The 16878-nt window shown below is 26.2% G+C and overlaps 1 protein-coding gene and 1 non-coding gene across 2 annotated transcripts; one reads left to right on the forward strand and one right to left on the reverse strand.

Moving 5' to 3' along the window:
- Nucleotides 1–18: 18 nt before the first annotated feature.
- LOC145834604 (3-hydroxyanthranilate 3,4-dioxygenase-like) lies at nt 19–5451 on the reverse strand. The gene is made up of 6 exons (XM_082942075.1): nt 5308–5451; nt 4032–4185; nt 2751–2818; nt 2060–2240; nt 1649–1804; nt 19–1349 (listed from the first exon to the last, which is right to left on the reverse strand). The coding sequence occupies exons 1-6, from the start codon at nt 5439–5441 to the stop codon at nt 1122–1124; spliced, it is 921 nt and encodes a 306-aa protein (XP_082798201.1). The 5' UTR covers nt 5442–5451; the 3' UTR covers nt 19–1121.
- A 10399-nt stretch (nt 5452–15850) lies between these two features.
- Trnas-uga (transfer RNA serine (anticodon UGA)) lies at nt 15851–15932 on the forward strand. Its single transcript has one exon. It is a non-coding gene; the product is annotated as a tRNA-Ser (tRNA).
- The last annotated feature ends 946 nt before the right edge of the window (nt 15933–16878 follow it).

Below are 16878 nucleotides of genomic sequence, written 5' to 3' on the forward strand. Positions count from 1 at the left end.
TGTTTAATTTATTTTTCACAAAGTTATTATCTAGCTTAAATACTTTATTAGACTAAGACAATCAATTATATTTTTCTGTTTTAGTTTCGTATTAAGAGAAAAGATTATTTTTCAATTTATTTATGATCACAGACTACAAAAAAGTTAAGTTTTTAGAAATCAGATTAATACATTGGTCGTAAAAGTCTTGATAAACTACTAAAGAACACTTGAAAGCAAAATCAGTAAGCATTTTGTAAAACTGGTAAGGCAGATAATTTTTCCCCTATTTTTTTTTAAATCTTGTGTAATTCTATAATTTAAAACAAAAAAAATGTGTGCATAAACATAAAAACTATTTAAGACTAAGCATATACATGAGCTAAAAATATTACAATACAAATTTTTTATTATATGAAACCTTAAATACTTGAAAAAATACATATCCGAACATTTTATCTTTAAATACTATCATTGCATCAAAGTCAGTAGTTTTGATAACAATAAATGTATTGGTTAAAACACAGAAAGATAAAACAAAAGACTTCATAATTGCTCATATAGTTTTAGACATTTAAAATGCTCAAAAATAAAATTTTGCAGCTAAACCCAATCTATAGTGAATATGATTAAGCATCTTATAAAAGTTGGAAAGCAAACAATTGCACAGAAATTTAGTTAAAAATTAAATTATAATATTAAAAAACACAAGTACGAATAAAAAGAAATTATCAAAGCTGTAGTTTAGATATTTACAGTACATAATGTGAAGTAATGTTTGAAAAAAGTTATAATAAATTCCACTTTAATCGAAACATTTATACTGAATAATACCAAAAACTTGTTTTTTTTTGTAGGTTTAAATCAAACGAAAATAACTGTAACTTTAATCTGAACCAAAAAGTTCAACTTAAGTATTTAAAACTTTTATTTATTCAAAATGTATATAGTTCACCCAAAATCAAAAAATAAGCCATTTTAAAACCAGTTCGAAATTTACTCACAAAATTTTAAAAGAAAGTCAAAATAATAACTCCAAAAAAACTATAACATGTTTTGTAGTTTGACAAAAAAAAATCTTCTAAACCAACACCAAAATAAAAAAATTGTCAAAATATCGGCACTTGAACATTTTTTTAATGTTAATTAATTTTCTCCTTTCCCTCAATACTGACCCCCACACTTTGCGCCATATTAGTGACAAGGTCATACACTGTATATTGTTTCTTCTTGTACTGCCGGAACAACAACGCCTTGCAATCAACCAGTTTCTCCCAAATGTATATTTCGTCCACTGGGATGAGTATTGAGTCTCCCGGCCCCAGATCGTATGACTTTTCGCCCACACCCAGCATTGATGTACCCTCAATCTGTCAGTAAATAAAAAACTTAATTAACATTGTTCCCCTTTAGTTCTTCATTTCTACTGTCTTTGACGTGTCTAAATCTTTTCAAGTTAAAGAAAACATAATAGAAAAGTTTTGATTTTGAAAATATATAACAGAACTGAAACAACATATTATACAATATTTGTTACTTTTTTTTAAACAATTTTCATTATCTTAACAGTAATGAGTTAAAACATAATTTATCAAAGTTTAACAATTAAAAACCTGCCAAATCCATAACCCAACTATTTATAACAAATTTATAATAGCAAACAAATTACCTGCCAAATCCAGTGTTCGCAAGGCTCCCCGCTGTTCACATAACTTCCCTCAGTGTGCACATCAATCTCAAACTGCCCTCCCTCTTCCTTTTTGAACAAACTCTCAGTCTCGGTAATTTCCCTCAATCGCTCCTCCAAACTAACTGGGTCAGTAACCTTGAAAAAAAAGAAAACAATTTTTAAAAATGTGAACAAAAAAAAGTATAAGTATAAATACATATATCTAATAAGTCTGCCCTGGACATGGCATTAAAAGTTATTTGTGGTGTACAACTTAATAACCGAAAGGTTTTTTGTACACCAAGTCTTTGAAACAAACATTTAAAGCGTTTTTTTTTGTTATTAAATAAACTAATATTAATTTAACATTTATAACAATAAAAAGAGCTAAAGTTCAACTATTCTGCAGACCTCGGATTTATCGTTTATTTCAAAGGGCAGCTGCTGCAAGACGCTGCTTTCGGAGGGAATCCCGGTTTTGTGTTCCTCGGAGGCAAAGTAGGATTTTATAATGGGGGCAAGCTCTGTTCCCAGGTCCGTGCAGTAGAACGATTTTTCGTACAGAGGAGTCAGAGTCTCGCCAACGTAGTACCTGAAAATAAGCAGTTTTTTTTGTTACTATTGTAAAGGTTACAAAAAAAAGTTAAAATCATCATGCAAATTTTTCGTTTAATTTTATGACCAAGTGTAAAGAATATTATAAAGGTAAAGATAAAAATTAAGCAATTCGAAGGTGTTGATTTCCTAGCTTGGTTATTCATAGCAGATAGCAATATTTTAAGATAGGCTGCACTAAACAACAAAATTTCTCTTTTCATAGAGATTTTTGTACTGAAAAGACCAAGATTTGTACATCTTTAAAAAAGTAGATTTCAATACAAGCAATAAGCATACATGTGTTTTATGTAAATCTGAACTACTACCTGTAAATCAAGTTTGTAAGTATAAGTTTATTAATCTACATCAGTAACAGTTTAAATTTCACCTCAAACCAAAAACAAATCATTTAAAAGCAAAAAAAATTGCAAAATTTAAAAAATTTAAATAGTGTCAATCACCTCTAAAAAATCACTACCATAGAGCATCACCCACTTTTTAATACCTCAAAATATCAAATTCGTCTTTGTCTCTCCTCCTTTCAATTACCAGACCAATTGTGTCTGGGTTGCGCTGCAAACAAAGAATTAAGTTTAATATTAAATAATTGATAAGATACTCATCAATAATAAACATATTTCTTCAATGTAGTTAAAGGGCGTAGGGGGAGGGGGGGTCCACCTTGATTTTTACAAGTTGGTTTTATTTTATAGAGTGTTATCTGAGCTATCAGACATTTTTAACTGCTTGAAAAAATTCAAAAAAAATTTCGAGATATGAGCGATCAAAGTTAGTGACCTCAATAGGTTACTTATGGAAAGCGCGAACTAAAAACGCAAAAAAAAGACCATTTCACTAAAAATCTATCTCATCCTTCATTTTTCAACTATCCTTCTTCAAATTTTCACAGAAAGTGTTATATTAAATTTCAAAAATATTGAATGCAGGAATTTTTTTTATTTTTAAAATATTTATTAAAAAAGCCACATTTTTTTCTTTTTTTTATCTAAAATTTTTATTTTTCAATATTTTTAAAATTCCAATATTCAAAGTCTTTTAAACTATAAAAGGAACGTTTTCTAAAAGTTTGAGGTCTCTAGCTCAAAAAATGAAGGAGAAGATAGATTTTTAGTAATTTTTTAAATTTCTGAGAAAATTGACCGTGAAAAACTTGCGGTCCATACGTTTGTATCTGAAAATTTTTATAAAAATTACAATATTTCAAAAGTTAAATAAGATTTTTCAATTCTACAAAAACTTCCTTGTAGATTGTACTTCAAGCTTTCATATAAGATCATATGTAATTTTTAGTGAAAAAAAAACCCTTATACCCTTAATATAAAGGAATGATAAATACAAGGATAAAAAACGACACAAAAAATACAGAAATAAAGCTAATCTAATTGTGTTTGAACTGCGCTGGAAAGAGTGAATGGAATAAAGTTTTGGTAGACACAGTAAACTAAAACACGAGAAAACTAAAAGTTCAACTTTTAATATTTATATATGATGATATATTTTAGTTTAATAAAATTATTTTCAACAGTAATATAAATGCTTTTGATTGGGAACTTAATAGATAAAATAGCTTAGAAGAAATATAAATTAAAAAAACAAAAAAAGTTGGTTTGTAAAGCAGTTGATCAAGATAATTACTTAAAAAAACATATACTAATTTAGTAGTTTTTACAAAAACATTGATTTTTTTAATAGTTGGTCAAGATGATAAGTTTTACAGATAAACTTTTCATTTGATACTTTTTTTACAACCTAAAATGATAGTTACTTGTGGTGAGTGGGGGATTCTTTCAGGGAGCAGGAATATTTCTCCTTCTTTTATCAAAATGTCTTTTCTCTTTCCTTTCTCAACTATCTTTAACGTCATATCTCCTTTCACCATGTAGAAGAATTCCTCCCCATGCTGAATGTGATAGTCTTTCCTGATAATATATTAAATATTGTGATTTTAAATTATTTAGTGCTGAGTTTGGTTATCTTCTTTGGTGAGTTTTACACTAAAAACTATTTTGGTTGTTTGTAATTTTCAGCGCTAGTTATAATTATGCTTTGAAGAAAGTATGAAGATGAAACACTTTTCTATACCTTCTTTAATAATATCACATATGGAAGATCAAAAAAAATTTTTCAAAATACTCAGGCTTGCTAAACATTTTTGGTAAATTTCTTCAAGGTTTTTAAAAATCAAGTTTTTTGGTCCATTTTTAGTATAAATTAAACTCAAGGTAAAATAAATTGTCTTGAATAGTATAACAACAGTGAAAAGATACTTTTAAGCTACTTTAAATATGTTTTTTAATGAAATAATTATAATATTTATGATAAATTTTTGTTATTTAATTCAAATCTTATTACATTTCATGTAAAAAAGGATTTAAGAATCTTTAAGTCAAGTCTTGTAGTAAATGTATATAATTAAGGAGTTTTGTAAAACTTTGAAGAACTTGAAATATAAATAAGGTATAAAAGACAAAAGTTTTAAGTGCACCAAAAAAGCTTAAACCTTGTATTTCGGGCCTACAAGTACAACATACATAAATAATTTAAAATTGAAAAAAAATATTAGTAAGAGTTTACATTTAACAGATACACAAAAATAAATGTGCACCTGACATTGGGACTTCCGACAAACATTAACTTAAATAAAAAAAAATAATAAATAAAAAAGTTGAAAAAAATTACTTAAAATTAAGTATGAGCTTACATGTAATTATAAACAAAATAAACTTAAAATTGATATTGGGGCCTTCATAATATATTGCTTTAGACCAGGGGTCGGCAGGTCAAAAAAGGAACGTTTTTTATGTGCTTTAAAAAACATATTCGAAGATAATTTTTTTGAACAAAAAAAATTAGGCGATAGATTATCCTTTAAAGATAACACTAAAACTTTATTTTGTTTTTTGAGAGTATTAATACATTAAACTAGTTGAAAAAAAATTTTTAATGTGGCTTGCGGGCCGCAGTTTGCGGACCTATGCTTTAGAAATTAAATAACATATATATGAGTTAGTATACACAAAAGTACAAACAAAAACTTAAACCTGATATTGGGGCCACCAACGTACATGATGCTGAGTTGTTCATTGTACATAAGCTTGTTGCACACCGGAGGCAGAAACTGGTCCTTGTTTTCATCAAGCCACTTGTCAATGTTGATCACTTTTATATCATACATAATAAACAAGTATCCTAAAGTATATTTTTATTAGTTGTATGCAATACACACTCATTATCTACAACTTGTCTTCAGTAATTCACCTTTATACTATACCTAAAATGCTCAGTTCCAACCTATGTACGATTTACAGCCAATCAAATCCAAGAACCACTTACTTACCAAAGGTTAGGGTTAGGGATAACAATGATAGTAAAGTATAAATAACAATAGAAAACATAATAATAAAGAAAAAAATCTTGGGTTGGAAATGTGCGCAGGTGGGAATTGATCACAGATCAAAATTGTAAGTATACCATATACATAATATTATACTTATCCTTTTAAACTTTTACAACATTTTTTGGAATTAACTTGTTTATGTTATCTGACTTATCTTCATAAATTATTCTGTGTTATAAATATTAGTTATGTAATTATAAATATTAATAAAAAAGTAAAAAGCATCTATTTCACAATTTGTGTAAAAAATACTTTCTTTAATTGCAACTACATTTCTTGTTTTTTACAAATAAAAACATTTGTTTTTTTTTTTCTGGAAAAAGTGCAATAGTTATCTTTTAAAATAGGAAGTGGACCACCAAAAGAATTATCTGCCTCACAACACATATCTTAGCTTGAATATGTTTTATGCAAACCAAGTAAAATTGGAAACTCAAAAAACTTAAAATTTAATCGTAATTTTATTTTTAGTGCACATTAGAAAAAATATAATTGTATAAATATTTCATTGCCTTTTTTATTTTAAGATTTTTTTTTAACATTTTGTATCTCTTTTAAGAAATATAGTCAGCAAACTAAAAAAGTTGCCAACCTCTATTTTAGAAGGCCGGCTTGAAGCTAAAAATCAAAACTAATTTGTTCAGTTTGTTTCTGGTGGCTTGAGCAATTTTTTCTCAAAATGCTTAAATTTTGTGCACCAAAACTTGAGAATAAAATTATATTATAATATAAAAATTTGCTATTTCTTAAAATATTTTGAATATTATTATTCCCTTAAAATGGGTTTACAAACATCACTACTTAAACTTGAATGAGAAGATAAAAATTTGTTGAGTTGGTCTTTTTTGTCTATTTAGTTTGAGCCACTCATAAGAAATCAATTAAACTCACCTTTAAACTTTAAAGTTACTTTGTGTTTTTTAAATTGGTAGCAAAATGATAGCTAAGAAGAAACTCTACTTATTAAGATCAACTGTTAAAAAACGATTGCTCCTTAATAATTATAATCAAAGAGTTTTTTAACATCAAGTCTTCTGCTTCAGTATACTTTATATACCATTTTCACTATATAGTCTTTTTCCACTCTGACACTAACAAATCTTCATTATAACAGTTCAAACTTTGCAGCCATGTTCTTAAGTGTACTGCATAGTCAAGAACCCATTTGTGTTTTACTGCTGTAATTTAAGTATTTAAAACTTTAAAACCTCCTGATCTTTACCTTGAAAAACACCTAAATTTTTCAAAAAAAACAACAAAAGCATAGTGAAAATAATATATGAAGTATCACTGAATGGTCTAGTATTTAACAAAATTGTTATGAACCTTCTGTAAAAGTATTAATTGAAAATGTGGTAGTCTCATCTTTGGTGATAGTTTATTTAAACAATTAATTAAGATTTTTCTTCAAATTATTGTTTCAGGAGATAAAGACTCAAATAACATATTAGAACATTATTTTGTTTTTTAAGTCATTTGATAATTTTTTTTATTTCATTTATAAGATGTAATTTGTTGTATATTCTTTGGTGCATTCTAAATCTTTACTAATTAAAATAATCATTCATTATTATTGTTGTATTTTAGTTATTAAAATTAATTAATTATTTGGATACAGACAATAATGCTAATCAAGTCTGTTTTTTTTTTTCTTGCTTAAGTACAAGCACACAATACTACAATGTTGTATAATATATTGAGTTTTAGAAATACTTATGTGTATATCAAACATCTAGTTTTTATGATTTTACCACTTTTCACCAGATTATTTCTTAATATTGAGTTCTTTTAAGCATTTTCCTAGTTGTTAGTGTAGGAATATTTGTGCAAATGATTATAGTTGTTTTGCCACAGAAGAAAACTAGACAACGCGTTCTAACATAAACAATTTTTACAAAAAAAAAGTTTAAATTTTGCAGACATGTTGTTATATGTACAGTAAGCCACTTACAAAAATTTGTACCTTTTATTTTTCTGCTGCAAATCAATTTACATTAAAGAAATTTTACAAAAAAAACTCTTTAAAATGTTAAGATGATTAGAAGAAACATTAAAGGTGAATAATTTTTTCTGTAAATGTAAACTGCATGGACCTTAAAATTTCAAACTTCAAGTCTTTGGTTTAATATTGTTCTACCTGTTGCAATTATCAAAAAAAAACATATTTCACTGATTTTAAAGCATTTGAAGATATTTTGATAGAGGCTTTTTAAGATTCTGTTATATTTTATCATTTTTCCTCAATATTGTTTTTTTTTTTTTGAAAAAATACAAATTGCCTCTGTATAACTTTCTTAAAGTTGTCTTAAAATCTATAGAATGTGTTTTTGTTATAATTGCTACATGTAGAATAATTTCCAAACAAAAACTTGATGGTCAGAATTTTAAGGCCTCATGCAGTTTACATAGGGGGTTGTTACAGAAAAATTGATTATTGCTTCTTCAAATTAAAAATTTTTACAGAGCGTTTTTAAGTTAGTTCCTTAATAAAAATATTTTACAGCTTGAAATTCAAAGGTCTATGTTATTATAAGCACCCACGTACAGTTATGAACCAGTTTGTTTTTTATGTTCTAGCTATAGTATTAAAATTCTACAACAGTCTGAACTTTATCTTAAAGAACTATACTTAATTTCTAAATAGGCCTTAATTGTGGAACTAACTAATTGTGGAACTAAGAGTCCTAGCACTATTCCTTATGGTAGAAAAACATCAGACTTCCTCTTCCTTTACAACAATAAACATGATTTATAAAAACAGTTCAAAATTTGCAGAAGTGTTGTTATATATGTACAATTATGAACCTGTTTTCTTTTTAACATTCTATTATTATGTACTTTCACAATTTTAGCTTAAAAATACCTGTATTGGTCAAGTCTGACTTTGTCAAGCAGAAAACAACTATTTTAATGATTGAAAAATTTGAAGCCTTCCATTAAATAGAGTATTTTTCATGACCAAAATAGGCAATAGTGGGTTTAAAAGCGTGATTTAGGATGGCCACTGGTTTTTGATAAATTTCCAAGTTTTCTGAATTTCTTCAGGTCTTTGAAAGTAAATGTTGTTGGGTCCTATTTTTAGTTTAAAGTCTTTAATGTAAAAAAACTGTTTTAAATAGTATAAGAACATTGAAAAGATACTAATAAGCAGGGTTTCCCAACGTGGGCCAAGTGGTTTCCTTGGGGAACTATGTTTAGGATGCCACAAGCAGTTAAAAAGCCATAGGGGAGCCATGAGGTCATATTTTCAAACTTACACTGGATATTCTGGAGTTGATAATGAACCACAAAAATAAAAAGAGGTCTTAGGTGTTTTATTGGTAGTTTTAATACTTGCACTAGAGTTGATGATAAAGAGCAAAAAAAGGTCTTAGGTGTTTTTAATGGTAGCTTGAGTTATATTGTTGAAGGGGGTCATACTTTTTTTTTTCTTCAAAGGGGGCCATTTGAAAAAAAGTTTGGGAAACCCTGCTATAAAGCTAATTTAAATGTATTTTTTTAAGCAAAATAAAAATTGATGATGACAAAAAACTTTTAACTATATGATTATTTTTTGTGTCAATTATAATTTTACTGCTTAACATGTAAAAGTTGTTTAAAAATCCAGGTTTTTAGAGTTTTTTTTACAAAATTTCACAAATTCCAGGTTTTTCAAGGTTTAGTGGCAATCCTGGATTGCTAATTTTTATAAATGTTTTCTATTACAGTGCTTTTTCACTTATCCTGACATGTTGGGCAAGATTTTTCTGTAAACATGTCCGGATAAGCAAAATTCCAGATAAGTACAAAAAATCATTTGTTTTATATAATATAATTGCTGCATATAATGCAATGCGTAATAAAAGTGTTATGGTAAGAACAAATACATAGTAATTGTGAATGTTGTATAATAAAATAATAAATAATAAAAACTTAATTTGAGGTTATTTAATTTATTTTTCCAAGGTAGAAAAAAGATCAGACTTACTAACCCTCTGCAACAATATATGATTTTTGAGGGTCCAGCAATTGAAAATTTATTATTTGTAATTCTACCTGCCCTGACTACCAATTAAAAAAAAACAATTAGTGTTTGTCCAAGAGAAAATATAATTTATATTTATCTTTAAAAACAAAAATACTGTAAACCTATATCTTTGAATGAAAAAAAAACTTATTAAACAAAGAAAAAAAAAACAAACATAAAAAAAAAGCTTTGACTAATTTTAAAATCAACATAATGGAAACATATTACTCTTAACAAACTAGTTTTCATTGGAAGTTTTACTAAAATAAGAAAGAATAGACGTTTGTTGTATAGTTTTTTCACGTTTTTCAGCTGAAAATTTTTTGAATTTTCTTCTGATTGAAACTGTCTGGATAAGTGAATAAGGACTGTACTTTGTACCATACTTTTTCTTACTTTCAATGGTAGAAACAATTTATTATAAAAAATTTAAATAATTTCAATATTATATAAATAATAAATGATGTTTAGCTCGATGACAGAGTTTTTTTGACACCAGTCAGTGACCATAGTTGCTTTTCTTCCTCGAAGATTTTGTTTTTACTATATCACACATTGGTAAGAATTGCAAGTTTATTGAATGCAGCATGAATTTGTATCATACCAATAAAATAATTTCTTATCTTATGCAAACAATTCCCTTTTTTGCATTTCTACTTTAAAACCCAATTAACGTAGAAATACAACTAAAGTTCAATTGAAAAAAAAATGTTTTTAAAAAACTTACACGTTATAAGCAGAGCATATCAAGGCCTCAAGGGTTTTAAGGCCATAGGGAGGGTAGAAGCCATTTTTTGACCAAAAATAACATATAGACTTATATTATAGTAAATTTCATAATCTTTCAGATGCTTTTTTTAGATTTTAGAAATATTAAGTAACCTTTTTTTTATGACCGGTTATATAAAGGGTTGTCTTTATAAAGGGTATATAAAGGGTAACTTTAAAGCCGTTTTTCTCGAGTTTTTAAAAACGGGCTTTAAAATCTATCTTCTCCTTCATTTTTCGAGCAATCTTCTTCAAATTTTCAGGAAATGTTCGTTATATTATGAGAAAAAAACGTTATTTTTGAATTTTAATAATTTTGAAAAATAAAAATTTTATGACAAAAAAAAAAGTGATTTTTTATCAAAAAATAATTTTTTTTTCAAAAAAAAGGTATTTTTACTTAAAACTTTTTAAAGTCACAAAAAAAGTTTTTTTGTTTTTGTATAAAGAATAGACTGTGAAGGTTTGAAGAAGATTGCTTAAAAAATGAAGGAGGAGATAGATTTAGAATGCATTAGTCTTTTTTCGCCGTTCTAGTTTTTCCTTCGCCATAAGGAACCTGTTATGCGGCCCGACTTTGGCCGGTCATATCTCAAAAACTAATTCGAATTTTTAAAAACGGTAAAAAGCAACTTGAAGCTTAGTAAAAACTCTATAAAATAAGACCAACTTGTAAAAAACATGGCCTACCCCCCCCCCCGCTATGGCCTTAACTTTGAGGTAAGACAGGTTAAAGTAATAATCGATAGAAAATTCTGCCATACTTTCTATTAAAAAATTATTATACAAAACAAGTATTATTTAAGCTTAGGTTTGTTGAACACTATAAATAAATCAAAGCTCAAAAATTATAGATTTGTTTATCTTTACCTATAGTGTGATTAAATTTTATTAGATTTTTTAAGCACCAATGTCAAACATTTAAAAATATATGTTTTCAAGCGCGTTTTAGATTTTTTTAGTTTTTTTGACGCAGAGCCCCTATAAAATTAATTTTCGTTGAAATTTAAGTATTTTTAAGGACCTTTTTATTGACTATATTTCTTCAAGACTCTAAGCTTGACGATCTAACTTTAAGAAAGTGTATTACCTACGACCGCTAAGTTGTTCTAGCAATTATAAGCAATGTATTTTTTTTATCTATTTCGTAGTACTATAATAGTTTAAATCTGAATTTATGAAAAAAATTGAGTTGTTAGAATTTTGTAAAGCAGCAAAATAAATTGGTAAAAGAAAGTTTTCTTTTATATTATTTAACAACTAATAAACAAACTAATGTTATGATATACTTACACTTAAATTATTTTTATCAATTTCTAAGTAACATAGTGAATTAACTACCAAAAAGGGTGGTTTTATATTATTAGAACACATATGAAATTAAATTTATAAAACGCACACATCGTTTAATTTTTAATGCACATAAATGTAAGCAGTGTAAGCAGTGTTTTGTAATAATATAAAAATATTATAAAGTATACAAACATTAACTGCACTCACCATAAAGCTTTAATTTTAGTATAAATCAGGGATATCAAAACTTTTTTATAAGGCCTTGTTTGAAGAAATTTAAAAAGCTACGGCCTCCTCTCAAAAAACTAATTTTAAAGTCTTAAGACCTTTTTTTTGCTTCCCATCATCACCTCCAGATTATTTAGTGTTTAAAGTTATAGCCTTATCTCAACCTTCCTTGCAGCTCTTATGGCAGATGCAGTCTAACTTTTTAAAATTACCCACTTTGGAAAGCTTTGGTCTTGTGTAGGTTTCAAACTTCCTCGTAAGGTCTAGTATAAGTTTTAAAACAACCCTTTATTACGCCCAAAGGTCTTTTTTTTATCTAGTGTAAGTTTTAAGTTGTTACCTTGTGTCTTAGTAAATTTCTAAAATAGTCCCAAAGAGACCATACTCACCAAATTAGGATATATGATATTATAAACCTTAAAACGCTAAAGATTTTGGTTGCAATCGAAATGTTACTCTAGATTACAAGTACATTAGACAAAGATTCACTTTAAAAACGCAATAAAAAGGGATCTTAAGTAAAATTTATAAACAATTTTTTTTTCATAAAGTAGTCAAATACCTTTAATTACGCGTTTAAAAAAAATATAACTCGGCAACAAATATATTTAAACAAGTTTAACGAAACTGTTCAAGAATTGCAGCAGATATTTCGTCACAATAAACCTTCAATAGTTGATTATTTTTGACATTAAATCTCTTTCTTTTACACAAATAGCTGTTGTTTGATTTTTTAATAATAGTCATAATTTTTCGTTAATTTTAAATCACTTTACTTGTAAAAACGTAAGCAAGTTTGTTTTATACATTAGCAGTAAAAGTTTTGATTTTTTTTTTTCTGAAATATATGTTTTGTTCTAATAGGTTAATATATATACTTAAGTATTTGTCTAAAACAGCTTTAATAGAGAAAAAATCTAAGTGAAGATTAAATTTACAAAAGTGATTTTTACTTCATCAGTTATTTATTTCATTACTGAACGGATTTTAAAGCTACAAGGCCGTAAAAAAAATCAAAAGCGTAAAGAAAGCTTTAGCAAATAATAAAAACATTACATAAAATTTTATAATAAACAATGAACTTTACCGCAAGATCAACAACAACAGCATCCGAGACAATCCTACGACCGGTCGTAGGATTGTCTCGGATGTTGTTGTTGTTGATCTTGCGGTAAAGTTCATTGTTTATTATCGATGGCGTAAAACATCTCAACTTTGTTGATGATGGCCGAAATGAACACTGGATAAAACTTTAAAGAAATGTACTTAATGTCAAAACCAATAGTCATCAACCACAGTTGCCAAAAACAACTTAAAACTAGAAAAAGATTAAGTCGGCTGCATTTAACATTAGCTGTAAACATTCTTATTGACAGAAAACTGCCTAAGAAAACACTAAATAAAATTATTATCATAAAATACTTTTTTTGATGATTCAAGATACGTATTATATGTGTTAAAAAAAAAACAATATTCAGTTTACTTAGCTTTTGACAACTTTTTCTTTATCTGTAAAAGCAACAAAAGCTATTTTACTAATTATTAACAATGAGTTTTTTTTGGTCTTAAAACAGTAAGGTTAGAAACATTTTCTACTTTAGATTACTCAAAATCAGCTTTGGTTGAGAAAAAGATTGTACTTCTTTTTTTAACTTTTTGTCTGGTTTATTTATATGAAAGCTATACGAAATGCGGCGGCATAAAAGTAATGATGTCTGTAAGCAAAACAAAACCCTGGTTTAGTTCGTTGCAAACTAATTCCGGAAAATTGTTTAAGTGTAACGTTTTTTTGAGTACAGGATGTTAAATGTAAAGAAGTTATACAAATGATATTTTTTACAAAAATATTTCAAAACTGACTGCTTTTGATATTTAATAGAAGTTTTTAAATCTTGTAAAATGTACCTGGAAGTTTTTACTTCACTCGTTTATGTGAACGAAGGTATTACTATTTTACAAAAAAGTAGTAGAACACCTTTCCACTTTAACTTAACTGTGTTAAAAGAATACTATGACTACAAATAAAGTTTCTCGGGTGCTTAAACAAAGTCAAATTAAGAAAGTATTAATTTTTTTTTTGAAAATGTCCTAGAGCTTATTATTTTGATTCTTTTTTTTCCTATTTACAAAAACGTTAATAAACATGACTAACGTTAAGTTTTTGAATAATCAGTTATTGTTATTTTTATATACTACAATGAAACTGTTTATTTTTGATATACTCTAATAAAAGAATTAGTAATATGAATATTGAAAAAACTATTATTTTTCAAAGTATGTTATATGTTTTTAAGCTAACTATCTAGTAAATTTGGAGTTATATAAACCTTACTTGTCAGACTTTATTTTTGTTAGTACTTTCCTGGTACAGATCTCTTAAGTTAACTATAATAAACAAAAATTTATATATCTTATAATAAATTTGCTTCTTGTAATAGTAATAGTTTATTTTAAGCTTAAAGTTTATAAAATATATAAAACTTACTATTTTGATAAAGTTCTATCCACATAAATATTAAAACTTAAAACAATAAACTAATATTCCGTTTAATTTCTTCCTGTTGGTAAACTTTTTAAATTACTTTGTTTTATAAAGTGTTTAGTAATTAGAGCAAAGTTTTAAGTTGAGTGTATTGAGCATAATAAAAAAATTGAAGCTCAAAAATGTTGTTAAACACCTTAAATGTAGAAAAACTTCTTTCAGTCACCGAGCTACACAAAACTATACAAACTTCACCATTTGTAATTTCTTACTTTATTTTTTTTAATTTTTAGGATGTTTTTGTGTTAATAGGTTGAAAATAGTTCAAAAATATTCAACCATATTTTCTTTTAGTTTATAAAATGTTATGAGCTTGTTAAAACAAACTTGTAATTAATAAAAATAAGGAAAATTTAAAGTAATCAATTAGGATGTTACAAATACTTCTTCTAATTATTAACTCAAATCACGACAACTTATATAGGTACAGCAACTTTTAATGGCCCATATCTCAAAAAGTAATATGTTATTCAAAAAAACTAATATATACCCGAAGGTTTAGCTAATGAGATTCTTCAGGTAAGTAATTTTTTATAAATGTTTTTTTAAAGAGAAAACTTTTTTTTAATAAAAATAGCTTAAAATTTGTGAGTCTATACTTTTCTTATATCCAATTCTAAAAAAAACCAAATTAAATTTGAAAAAAAAACTCTTGTTAATCTGAAATAAAATTATGATGGTAAAAAAAAATTTGAAAATAAATTTATTAAAAGAGATAGTTTATCACAACTAAAAAATATCAAACTCTTGAAATATCATAATTATAATTGCCGTGCACTGCACTCAATTGCTTAAGTATCAATTAAAAAATTGCAATGATTGTATATAAATCTAAAAAAATATGATTTATTGAAACTATGTGTATGTTATACTAGTTTTTATCAAAAAAAAATTGTATTTTTATTTTCTGTTTACAACATGCATTATGCTAAAAAATAAATAAATTACTTCTATCGGTAATACAGAAAGTCACATTTTATTACGGAAGTACATGAAATAATTAAAAAAGTGTTCACATTTATATCTTTAATCACTACTTTTAAGCTTAAAATGTTTAATTTTTTACATAAATTACTTTATTGAAAATTTTAAATTCATCATAAAACCTAAAAGTTAATTTATTTTTTTCTTAACAAAAAAGTTTAAAACATTTAAATTATAAATTTTCTACATGTTTTAAGTAAAAATAAAGGTGGTAAGAGAGAATTAAACTTTACTTGAAAACTTAAAACTATTTTTTGTTTCACTGCTACATATTTCTCAATATCAAACGAGTGGAAGTGTTTGCTTTTGTTGTGCGTCGTTTAATATAAATATATATATAATCGTTTTTAAAAGTAAATAACAACAGCTGCGATGGCCGAGTGGTTAAGGCGATGGACTTGAAATCCATTGGGGTCTCCCCGCGTAGGTTCAAATCCTGCTCGCAGCGCCTTTTTTTGCTATATTTAGTTTTAAGTATAATAGCAGAGTAGACTGAAAGTGGTTCGTTAATTTTTCCATTTATATGTTCTAAGTTGTGTGCTTGTAAGAACTAGTGATACAATTTGAAAACACTTTATGTTTTACAACTTTATGTTTCTTTTAATGAATGATTTAAAATACTGCTTTGTGGTGTATTAGCTTTGCTTCAAGTATTTTGAAGCTTAGAGCAGTTTGTACTTAAAATTTTGAATTTTACCTCTTAAATTTGTTTGCCTATAAGCAAGTAAAATAAAATAACCCGGTTTTGTATGGTAAATCTTAATAATATTTTTGAAACCTATCAAATAGTTTTGTCGCAAAATTTATTTCAAATTTTAACATAGTTAATTTTAAAAATTTTAGTACTTTTTTATTATGTCTTTTTATTCTTTAGAGTATGCCTTTTTTTATAGCAGATGGATAAATATTAATTTTTAATTTAAATTAATAACAAGTGTGTAAAAAGTCAAATAACTTATTTTAATATTTTTAGTTTATTTTGATACTCTTTTTAAATTATCATGAATGTATTTTATTTGTTATATTTACTTTTTTTTAATTTTTTTCTTTAGAACATTAACTGCTGTATGAATACTTGACTTTTTTACAAAGTCTAACATACACGACATATTTACATATCAAAATATTACAAGAACAAACATTTTTTTTTTGATTTACATGTCATTTGTATAAAAGATATCATCTTAATATTTTGAACACACTAAAACAGATTAATTCAGATTTATAAGAGAATCAAATGGATAAATTTTGTAAAAAAGATTAAAAATTCACTAACACACTTAAATTATTTAAGCATTAAAACTAAAGATACTGAGTAACTTTCATATACTGAAAAAATCAATTAAGGAATGAAGTGTTACTGTATGCAAATAAACTTTATGGCGATTTATTTT

This window comes from Thalia democratica, chromosome 4 (assembly GCF_965202585.1).
Source record: "Thalia democratica chromosome 4, ktThaDemo2.hap1.1, whole genome shotgun sequence".
Lineage (NCBI taxonomy): Eukaryota > Metazoa > Chordata > Thaliacea > Salpida > Salpidae > Thalia > Thalia democratica.

Bases quoted from the DNA above. Each gene is read 5' to 3' on its own strand.
- LOC145834604 (XM_082942075.1), bottom strand. From the start codon at position 5,441: ATGTATGATATAAAAGTGATCAACATTGACAAGTGGCTTGATGAAAAC. The intron at 2,819-4,031 runs GTAACTATCATT...CTTTGTTTGCAG, and splicing joins GAATCCCCCACTCACCACAA to CGCAACCCAGACACAATTGG. The intron at 1,350-1,648 runs GTAATTTGTTTG...ATTTACTGACAG, and splicing joins GCGAACACTGGATTTGGCAG to ATTGAGGGTACATCAATGCT.